Source organism: Erpetoichthys calabaricus, chromosome 1 (assembly GCF_900747795.2).
Source record: "Erpetoichthys calabaricus chromosome 1, fErpCal1.3, whole genome shotgun sequence".
Taxonomy (NCBI): Eukaryota; Metazoa; Chordata; class Cladistia; order Polypteriformes; family Polypteridae; genus Erpetoichthys; species Erpetoichthys calabaricus.
The window spans coordinates 319935952-319947911 of NC_041394.2; the positions used below are offsets into that span (position 1 = coordinate 319935952).

The window sequence follows — 11960 nt, forward strand, 5'->3', positions numbered from 1 at the left end:
GCCACCTTTAAGTTTATCTTAAGCCACACAGTTTCACTACCACCAATATATTATCAGTGGCCATACAAGATGAATACAGTCCACAGCAATATCTATCCATACTGACCTAAAAATACAGGTATGAATAGTTGGGGTAAAAAAAACAATTCAAACCATGCCTGTTTCATGGACAATGCTACTTTCATCACATATACTGTATTTTACATCACAATAGAAAAACACTGAAAATAGTAAACAGCAATTGTGCAGTTTCATTTAATACATGTTGTAAATTATGAAGTTTGAAACTTTTTTGTAATCTCCCACATGAATGAACAAGTAATACAATTTTAACAATGGTTGTATTTTCATCTAGCAATCCATAAACCTTATGTTAATACTGCAAACCTACAGCTAGAAATTAAACATAACTGCATACATTTTAAATTAAAATCAGAAAAAGATTAATAAAAATCCATAAAAACTATAAATTATACAGATCATGTTATACAAACAAGAACAAACTATCCTTTATGCATCAATGTATAATAGTATATGTACCACTATTTGATTACACAATTATTGATATATGATTTGCAGTAAATACACTAATTGCTTTTTCTGTAAACCTAAGGACTGTACATCTAAAGATTCTGAAAAGATATTCTCTCACAAATAACAGCATATTATAAGAAGAGATTCACTCAGAAAAAGTGATTATTATTACAGTCCAGTGATGAATTGAAATAAATTTTTGCTTTCGTTGTTTAACTGTACATGATGAGCAGCACATTTATAACACCTGTAATAAAGTCTGAAATGACAGTTAAAACACCATGTTTGCGTTCTCTGAAATTCTAAATATGTAACTTGACAACTAAAAATTAAAACAAATCTAACAAAATATTGCATACAACAGATTGTGTCCTCCTGCAGTAAAATGGATGAATTACAATAAAACACTAAGAATTGAAAACTTGTAGGTTTACACTAGGTTATAGCTTCACTAGCATCTAAATGGACTAGAGCCGTCACTATCATATTGGTCAACAATCAACAGATTATTTTGACAATAAACCGATTAATTGGAGTTGGGTATTTTTTGGTTCTACTTTAAAGATTTCCATACTGAACAATAACAAACTAGACTTAACTACTGGAAAAATGCAAATATGTTAGTTTTCTAATTTACATTTTATAAGAACAGAATCATTAGGTAGCATACACACAAATATCGTTTATGTATATAAATACAAAATCAATAAGACATTTTTAAGAACTACAGTTAATAAATAATACAAAGTATTTTGCAATATTAAAAAAAGTTCAATTAAGAACCTTAAAATTACTAACTATATACATGAAAACAAGTCAGATAAAATGTTTTACAGTATTTTACATACCGTGATAATGAAAACAAATCTCCTGTTTGGAGCACAGAATGAAAGAATTACAGTGCTTTAAAAAAGTTTTCATAGGTTATTGCTATAGGTTAGTTTAATCTGAACTTTTTGAGACTGGTCAACAAAAAATTACTTTTTATAGTCAAAGCAAAAACAAATCTCTTCAAAGTGGTCTAAAATAACTGATTGCATAAATATTCTTCCTTTAAATCAGCATTTTGTAGATGCACCTTTGGCAGGCTTGAGTCTGTGTACATGCATGCCTTTTCTTTTCTTTCTCTCTCGACATTTTTCTTCATTCTTCTTTGCAAAACTGCTCATGCACTGCTGGGCTGCATGGGGATTGTGAGTGAACAGCCTTTCCAAGTCCAACATAAATGGATTCAGATATGCACTATCCACCCAGTATTTGTGGACAGCTTGCTCTAGGAAGAGTTATATTTATGCTATATACGTACACTTTCCATTTCTTAATGATTAATTTAACTGTACTCCATGGGACTTGAATATTTTCTTGTTTCCGTCCCTTGAATTTTGTTTTTCAATTACCTTTTCACAGAGTTGCTTAGAGTGCTCTTTTGTCTTATTATATAGGTTAGGTCACGATACTGACTTGCCACAATTTGGACATTCCAGATACATGAACATTTATACTGTAATCAATTAAAATACCTTGATTACAGACAGGTGATCTGCACTGAACTATTTTTGTGATTTCTAAAACCAATTGGCTGCACAAGTAATGATTTCGATATATAATGTTAAAGGGGATGAATACTTATGCCCTTTAACATGATATACCTAAAATCATCACTTGTGGAATTGGACTCGTCCACTTTGGGAGATGGACATCTGAGACGGAACTCCGTTAGGAGCGGTGTTATTTTTCCTTTTTTTTTTTAATCATCCCGAGGTATCCTGTATTTACTCAACCCGAGGGGCTTCAAATACAGTATATGCAAGTATATATAAGCAAGAGTGGAAGAAAAAAAGGCTCAAAAGAAATGTAAGAGACAGCTAAAGCTTCATCCAAGCCTAAACAGGCCTCAAATTCAAGTTCAAAGTACGGCCTTTCTGAGACTGAACTGGAATAGATAGGAGAATGCACAGATCTCCCGGGACCCGACGCTGTAGCATTGCCTCCAGCCAAGAGTGAAAGTGGGAGCGAAAGTGCTAGTGAGTCAGGCCAGTGAGATAAAGAGTAATATACAGAAGATTACAAAGTATATAAGGAAAGATATAAAGGACATAAACATGACAAATGAGAAGCAACTTCAGGATATTAGAGACTTGGAGAAATATTTAAATAATCGTTTTGAGGCAACCTTTAAAGGTATGCTACAAAACTGGAGGATAAAATACAGGAATTGCCAATAGGTTTGAAAATAAATTTAGACCACTTGGTGCTCAGCTTGAAGACTACTCGTATTCAAATAGTTGAACAAGTAGCTTCCACCGAAGACAAAAAAGAAACAGCTACAAAATCCGAATGCAAAGGGCTTGCAGACAGACTAGATGCACTGGAAAATGGATACAGAAGAAATATCAGAATTGAAAGTCTCCCTGAAAACTGTGAAAGTCCAAACCCAGAGAAATTCATCGCTGAACTATTCTCTCAAATAATTGGAAAGGACTTCAAATCAGACGCTGGAATATCAGTAGCTTACCGCACATGTGGATCAAACACTTCAAAGCCTAGAGGCTTCACTGTACATTTCAACGAATTACAATTTAAACTAAATCTGTTGTTGGTTATCAGAGTTATCGGTTAACATGAGATTATATTTGAAAATACCGCATTCACATTTTCCCTAATTTTTCAGGTCTGGGGGAGGAGAGGAAGAGAGCAAGCTATTTCTGATCTGTCTTTTTTATCCCCACAATTGTAACTGCCAACACAACAACAGACTTCACAGCCATGACTCTTGGCACTCTTGGAAATTAAGGCTAAAGCTGTCATATGTAATAATATACTACCTTAATTTAAGACTATAAAATGACAACAAAAGTTCAGAAGCAATCTCTATATGACCAAACAGTGAACTTTCTGAGCTGGAACGTCAAAGGTCTCAATCACGAATTAAAGAAGAAGAATGTATTCCCTCACCTAACAGGTTTAAATGTTAAGATAGTACTCTTACAGGAGACTCACTTAATCAGAAAGGATCAATTTCGGTTGCAAAAAGACTGGTCTAGCCAAATATTCCACTCCAACTATATAAAGAAAACTAGAGGAGTGGAAATCTCAATTCATAGAACAATTTCATTTGCAGTATCAGCTGTAGTATCTGATCATGAAGGGCAATATGTGATGGGTAATTTATTTAATTGTAAAGTGGTTTTGAAAAATTTCTACGCACCAATGTGAATGATAGAGACTTCATCCAAAACATATTTGCAACCTTTCCTAACTTGAACACTCATAAAATTATAATGGCCAAATGAATACTTATGCAATGAGATGTTTTGTGTTTTATATTTGTAATTATTTTAAACCTGTTTGCAGAAATCTGTTTTCACATTAAAACAACAGTTATCTGTTGATCAGTATCAAAAGGCTAAATTAACTCCATTGCAATTCAAGATTATAGAGCAATAAAAGGTGAATACTTCTTTTTGGCACTGTATATAAACAAAAAAACTGACCACTAAGCCTTAGTGTGTGAATGGACAACTCAAAACCTGTATTATTACTTTGACACCATTTGTGCTACCCGTCGTTGGAAATCTAAGTAATCAAAATCAACCTCAGCATTAACAATTGCAGTACACCATGCAATGCATGTCTCTGATAGCTATCATTGAGTATGGGATTTGTAAAAGGAGTTTTTATATTTATGATGCACCATCTATGGGAATGACAGATGCACTGCATTTTATTACTAAAAATGTTGGAGATGTGCCATCTTTTGGGATGACTGAGACATAGCAACCAGACAGATACACAAACATTTATCCTTTTATTAAGGTGGATGGCTCATGAATTAATACTCAATTCTTGTTTGATTTCAGAAGCAGTCATTGACAGGTTTCTTTCAGGCTCATTTATTCATGCCATCAGAGGGCACTTACTCTAAGAGAAGAGAACCTGTAGCTTTTTGCATAGTCATTGATTACTTGTAAAAAGATGAAATTTTAGTGTAGAAAAAATTTTAATTCATCACAAGATCATCTTTTAACAGAATTCACAGGCAAACCAATGTGTGTTTGCAAGCTTGGAAATAAAATCTGTCATGAAGAATTTCAAAGTGAGCTGCCAATATACCACTACTCAAAAAGAAATATGATTGCACACTTGAGCTGCAAGCATCACTATTATAGCTAAATTGAAAGGGAAAATTTATTTGCATGACAGACTTATTACCCAAAGCACACAGTTCAGGAGTCCAGTTTAAAGGTAGTTTATGCTGTTCAGCTTCAGCTAGCTAATGCTTGAAAGATCCTATCAGAGAGTGAAACTCTAAACAAATTAGTGAATGAGATGGCTAAAGCTTTTAGAGAATATACAATGGCCAAAATCTTTCAATTGATGTCTTTATCCTGCAGAACAGGGACATGTTGAAGTTTTAATATTAAAAAAAAAAAATCAAAGGCTTTGTTAAACTTTTGACTGTTTGAAATAATAACAATAATTTGTGCTCACCGCCCCCCAACACATCATACATTAAGTAGTTTTTACATGGCTGGTAAACATTATTCAATGATATAAACATTGGATATTGTGAGAACATATACTAAAATGGTCAAACTTATTTTATTTCTTGTACAGGAGGTTTCTGTGTAAATAGCCTTCACAAAGATTTGGTGACAAAACTTCCCAAACTCATTTGTGGTGTAAACAGATCACCCATCACAGGACATTCACAGGCTCTTTGGAAGAGATGAGCATGGCTTATATAAATTTAGTGATGCACACAGAGGTTCTCTGGAAAGGCCATGGGAAGTATATGAAAGACAGGTACAGTGGAACCTCGGTTCACGAATGTCTCGGTACATGTACAAATCGGTTTACAACCAAAAAGTTTGCTAAACTTTGGCCTTGGTTCACGACCACACACTCGGTATATGAACAAGCCAGTTTCCCTTTCTGTTTGTACATGTTCAGTCTCTCCCTGTGCATTTCCTGTGCAGCGAGCAAGAAAGAGAGTGAAAGAGCGCGCGACACACACACACACACACACACAGAGGCAGCGCGAGAGAGACAGACGCACACACACAGGCAGCGCGAGAGAGACAGATGCACACACACAGGCAGCGCGAGAGAGACAGACGCACACACAGAGGCAGCGCGAGAGAGAAAGGGCTGGACTCATAAGGTAGAGAAGGCAGTTAAAGAATGCACTGGGCTTGAGTTTGTTTTCACTTCTGTTTACAGCGATTGGTTCGTAGCGTGCATTGCTGCAATGTTACTTTTCTTGGTGGTTTATTAAATTACGGATTTTTGAAATGTTCCATTTTTTTCCCTGTGCTTAAAACTTATTAAAAAAAAGTGTTTTTAGCCAGCGGTTGGTAGCGCTATAGCGCAAACTATTTCAGTGTTAGTTTTCTCTGTTGTTCAAGGTTTTCTCAGTGTTAATCGATGTTTTTACATTTAGTTTACTATTACACTGTGCATTCTATGGTTTAATTAACTACATTTGTGCTTAAAAACTTAAAAAAATATATATTTACATACAGTTCGTATGGTCTGGAACAGATTAGGATTGTATGTAAATACAATTATGGGGGAAATTGCTTCGGTTCACGACCAAATCGGTTTACGACCAGAGTTTTGGAACGAATTATGGTCATGAACCGAGGTTCCACTGTATCAGGCAAGATACAAGTACTTACTATGGCAAACTTAGACACGCCAAACTTATGTTACATGGCTTGCCTGACACTATGTTCTCTGAACCACATGAATATATAGTTACAAATATGAGCCCAATAGTACACAATCTGTATCCACATACAGTAGGGCTGTTAACCCTAAGTGACTCCAAACTTAGGGTTCAAATACAGTTGACCCTTGATATACGACCAGCCTGACATGCGAACAACTTGATTTACGACCAACATCTTGCGTTACGACCTGAATTTGGTCACGTGTATCCGCTTGTGCGATTATAAACAAACAGCCGAGAGCGTTTGTAAGCGTCAGTCAGAGCCCACATACATGTGTTTGTGGAAGTAATTTCACAAATTTCACAGTCAGTGCAGTGATTTACATAATTTTTTTCGATAATTGCTAAGGAAGGAAGAGAAGGTAACGAAGGTAAAGAAAGCGATCACAATCGAAACGAAGAAGGAAATTGTGTGGAAATATGAGAGTGGTGTTCGTGTGACCGATCTCGCTAATATGTACAGCATGTCGAAATCCACCATCTCGTCAATTTTACAAAGAAAAGATTTGTATAAGGAGGCTCCTTCCAAACAACAACCACCTTCCATTTCATTCTCCTCCTCCTCCCTTCCTGCAGCCCAAAGATGTCAAATTAAATGGTGAGTATAGTATGAAATTGTTGTTTCTGGTAGGCTAGAAACTTTTTATAACTTTTTGGTTAGTACATTAGAAAAATTATTGGCGTTTTGGTAAGTTTTGCACATTATACAACCCTCTTTTATTATGAAAAGGTTAAGTAAGTGTTGCTGTGGGAGGTTCAGAACGCATTATGGGTATTTCCATTATTTCTTATGGGAAAAATAGTCTTGACTTACAACAAACTTGAGTTACAACCAGCCCTCGCGAACGAATTGAGTTCGTAAGTCAAGGGTCCACTGTACTCTTATTTAAAAATACATATGTTCAAAAGTAGGTGAAAAGTTCTAAGTGCTACTATGTATACATTTGTATTCAATGTGCTTTTCTATACATTAGTATTATTTTTGCTTATGGTACGTCGCATGGAGCACTAATGTCTCCACAAAAAAGGACTTTCTGTGCACAGAATTTGACATCATCAAAGAGAAAAGTGGAAACAAGACATTTTACATGCCTGTAATGCATATCTGAAACCCATACAAAATTGCACACTATTACTTAAAAAAGTTAAAAGCATGCAAACCTTTAGTCCTCTGCATCCTGCCCACTCCGCAGGTGCAAAAGACTTGAAGTCAATGCCCAAATATATTCTTTAAGTCAAGGCATGGACAGTCTATTCGCGTTTCATAAAAGTAGTTATTTGAAAGTACGGAATGTTGCACTGTAATGATCTTTAAGTATTCCTTCATCATTTTTTATTTGCCAAACATTTCCAAAAAATGCAAATTTAAAATTCTGCAAGTTTAAAGAAAAAAAAACAGAAAAATTTAAAAATAAATCTAAAGAAGCATAGGTTACAGTTTTAAAAAAATTATAGAAGGTACATCAAGAATATGCAGCAGTCTGATTTAATTGGTTGACAGAGTGAGGCACCAGAAGTGAAAGAATAACAAACAGGTTTAAACTAAACAGAATTCTTTTTCCATTTTGCAGATTCAGTAAAATAAAACCCATGTAACTTTAATTCTTCATTTCACATTTGCTTTAGGAATTGTGTCAAGCCAGTAACCTCAAAAAGACGATTGGTTGAGGTAAGTAAGTATGTATGCTTATTTGATACTGAAAATTTTAGAAGTAGGGAGGAAAATTCATTGGCCCTCATCATCATCATCCCATCCTTGCCTTATTATAATGCTTTTGTGTTTTCCTGCAACATGCAGTATTTTGCAATTAACTTACTTAAGAATGCCATTTACAATGTCTTTAAGTTTGGAGTTCATCAAGAACATTTATCTCTTTAGTATTCCCATAGTGCTGCTGTTCTACCCACTGCAACATCAACTCATTAATCCACTTGATATTGCACTGACAACCCTGCCAAATAAAAAGTCTTTTGTACACTTGCATGAACTCACTTAATGTCATGTCTTTTTGGGGAGATGATTTTCTTTATTACTTGTTTGTCTTTCTTAAGTAATGCCTTTACAGTAATGTTGGGGGCATGTCTGAGCCAAATATGGTGCCTTCTGTGCAACCCATAATCACTATCAATGACTGCATTCTTTCTTGTTAGAGTAACATCATCCTAGAAAATGTTTTGATTCGTGTGTATATGGCTCAGCAAAAGAAAAGTAACTAAAATTAACCTAAACCATGTCCATTAAACTCTAAAGTAACAACCCTCCCTATGATTTAACAGCAATTCTACAGGAGAAGACTGGCTAAATAAAACCAAATTCAAAAAAGTCAAAAAAACACACCTTTTAAAAAAAAAAACTGCTGAAAATTAAAGCACTTACATCAACAGCACGAAAAAATGAAACTTTTTGTGAGGATTTATGTAGCTGAATGACATAGTTTTGAAGGTGCTGTACGAAAATGTGTTATTCTTATCATAGCAATCAACAATGAACTGCCAGATTTAATTCTAAAGGCATTCTTCTAACCAACAGACATTTCTTATATTAAACAATAATATTTGCTTTCTGAATATCTAAAGGACATTGTTTTATTGATCATCATTAACAGTTTTACCTTGCTGGTTAATATTTCAACTCATCACCAACAAAAGCTCCAAGGCTCAATTATTTCCGCAACGTGCATCAAATGGAACTGAACTATCAACACATGAAGATTTTAATATATACCACATAAAGTTGGTGTTATATTAATTTATTCATATTATATTTCCACTTATTTCATAGCATACTGAGCTCTTAAATGGAAGAATGGTTTTTAAAAATAGACAAATTAAATTTATTCAGAACATGCAGACCATTCAAAGCAGTGTATTTTGCTTAATGCCATTGAAAACACAGCAAAAGGTGCTTTTTTTTAAGACATGATTAATTCCAATAAACATACTGCAATCTTGTTTCTCAAATTTTATAAAAATACATAGGGTATAAAACTGATGGGTTATTCTATCTTGACTCAAAGGTAGCAAAAACAAAAATATATAAACACACACTATCATGACAGTGCTTCATGTGTTATGTCTGACACAATACAATGTAATCTGCAATCAAAGATTAAACAAGACAACTGAATCATAACCAATTAATTAAATTAATGTGCTGGGATTGAACAGCTCTCACCAAACATAAAAAACTTTGAAAATGGTAATTAGCGTAAACAACTGTAAGGTCTTACACACAGGTTACTAAGAACATTAATTAGAAATAAAATATTTGCCACAATGACCTACAAGAAGTGGACATGTACATGGGTTAAGGGATTTGAAGTGTCATTCTCTGCACAGACAAATTTTAAAAAAACAATAAAAAGTTCAATTGAGCATAAGATATAGTTTAACACAAAAAAGGAGACTGGATAATGCTCTAATAACAGTGCATTCAGAGTACTGGTTTAAATTCTGTTCACACGGATGCAAAAAAATCAGCAACAACAAAAAATGTGCAGAGATGATCAACCTAGTGCACCCCTGGGTTAAAAGGGCTTGTCCTACTTTCACCAGTTTGAAATGATCGTGTTGGCTCAGGATCCTAACTTGGTACTTCACAATTTCTCAAAGACATCAATAAACTGAGGTCTGCCTAATCCTTCTACTTAAACAATGTGTAATTTACTTAGCTTGCTAGGGTAGAGTAAGGTGAAATCAATTCCAGTTGGAAAACAGAGAAAATAGTTTAGAGAAAACTGGGAAAATAAATTCTGAGATAATAGCAGTAGGAGACATCCTGAATGGGATCATAGCAGCCTCCTCTATGATACCTATTTTAGAATGACAACAGGAACTCAATACATAATGTCATAAAACAAACTAATGGGTAAATGGATAGCTGAACAAAAAAAAACAGCTTTATTAAAATATGTAATTATCAATAAGTGAACTGATTTAAGGTCAAATTAAAGAACCAAGGAGTGTGTACATTAAAGGACATGTAAGAATGATAGATCGATCGAATGAATAAACTGAGGGTTGAAAGAAGAAAAGAACTAACAGATTGAAACATGACCAAATGATTTTTGCACGCAATGCACCGTGAGGGGTATAGGGAGCACTCAACAGTATGGCCCGGACGTAATCAGGATAATAAGGCTGGAGTAATTTGGAAAAGTAATTGGACAAAACAAGTACCTTACTTCGTACTTCCCTATCCCTCAAGGAAAGGAAGACGCAGCTGCGGCCCAACCTCACCCTCCTGCTGATGCTCCTCGGCTCTCCTCCCCCTTTTCCTCCACTCAAAGCATCCTCGGGAGGAGGCAGAGCCTGAGGAATATGCGTCTACTTTATTAATAGCCCTCGACACCTTTATAGATCTGTATGATATCACAGTTTAATGTAAATGATTCGAAATAAACAAAACAACATATAAACAGATAAATATCTCCTCAAAGGTTTTCGACCATTTGACACCCGACAGATCTTCGTAGATCAACAGCTGCACTTTCCTACCTCCCAAGAATCTTTAGGAGAAGAATGCATGCATTTTCAATGGCTACACGGCATAACAATCGCGTTAACGAAATGACACACCGTCTCTTGCTGCTGTCGCGACCTGCCCCCTCTACTACAAATACAAACGAGCGTAGGAAGTTAAACAGTACACGAATACATCAAGACCACTTTCTGTCTGCCATATGCAAAACAACATTTTCCGCACGCGCATAAGCAGCTCATGCAGAGCTCACCTCCGGGTGCAAAATAGGGACGCAGCCAGCTTCTTTCTCGTATTCATCCATCGTATCAGCCATCTTGCTAGCGAACGCCTCGCTGCATTGTGGGAAAGCGCTCTCACAAGAGTCGTCGAACAGCAATGGGCGGGAACACTGGGTGAGGGGCGGGGAAAGGGCGGGTTAGAGGAGAACGGAGGACGTAGTGAAGGCGTGTCTTGTCTAGCCTGCGTCTGCCCCTGCCTACGAAAGTAAATAGATAGGTTATGCCAGTCTGTTTTGAATCTCCCGCCGGTAAGCCCACATGAAAAAGGAGCTCTACATCGGGCATGCCATTTTAAAGTAAAAATAGGTTCAATTTGATGATGCTACGGTTAGTGTTGTTGCCGCACATATGTGCACAACTTCAAGGTTCGAAAACTAGACTAGGTACTGTCCATGTGCCATGTGAAGACTGCAGATTTTTTTTTTTGCGAGAGTGCGTATATTCTCTCCTCGGACCTGCGTTTTTTTCTTTACATTGAATGGGAAACAAGTTACATTAATTTGAATCTATTGAACTGGATTAGATTGCTGCAGTGCTGAAAATCCCCGATTTGGAGTTAGCTGATTCGATTATGGATATAAGATCATATAATGATTCCAAGTGGATATTAAAGTGAATTTCAGATGAATTTTCAGATTCAGATGAACACAGTTACAATGGCACACACACTTATCTCTCGTCAGTAATCTTAATTTTTAAGTAGGCATCTTCCTTTTCTCATACAGACAGTGATTTCATTTGGTTTCAACTTTTTATTTTAAATAATGTTGCAGACTGTTTGGCTTTAATAGGGACAGTTCGTCAGGGAAGTCGTTTTTTGGATTCGTATTTGGAATTTTTCCCTGAAAATCCTATAACATTGAGTGATGAGCAGGGTGAAATATTCCATCAAGTTACCAAGGACATGCAAATTAGGTACTGTACTAGGGAT

The 11960-nt window shown here is 35.6% G+C and overlaps 1 protein-coding gene across 1 annotated transcript in view; it reads right to left on the reverse strand.

Moving 5' to 3' along the window:
- Positions 1-11125, reverse strand: part of zdhhc17 (zinc finger DHHC-type palmitoyltransferase 17) — a 114419-nt gene extending 103294 nt beyond the window's left edge. The window contains exon 1 of the mRNA XM_051919589.1: positions 11002-11125. Coding sequence (XP_051775549.1) covers positions 11002-11064 — 63 coding nt within the window. The 5' untranslated portion in view covers positions 11065-11125. The remainder of the gene's footprint in view (positions 1-11001) is intronic.
- Positions 11126-11960: the final 835 nt, after the last annotated feature.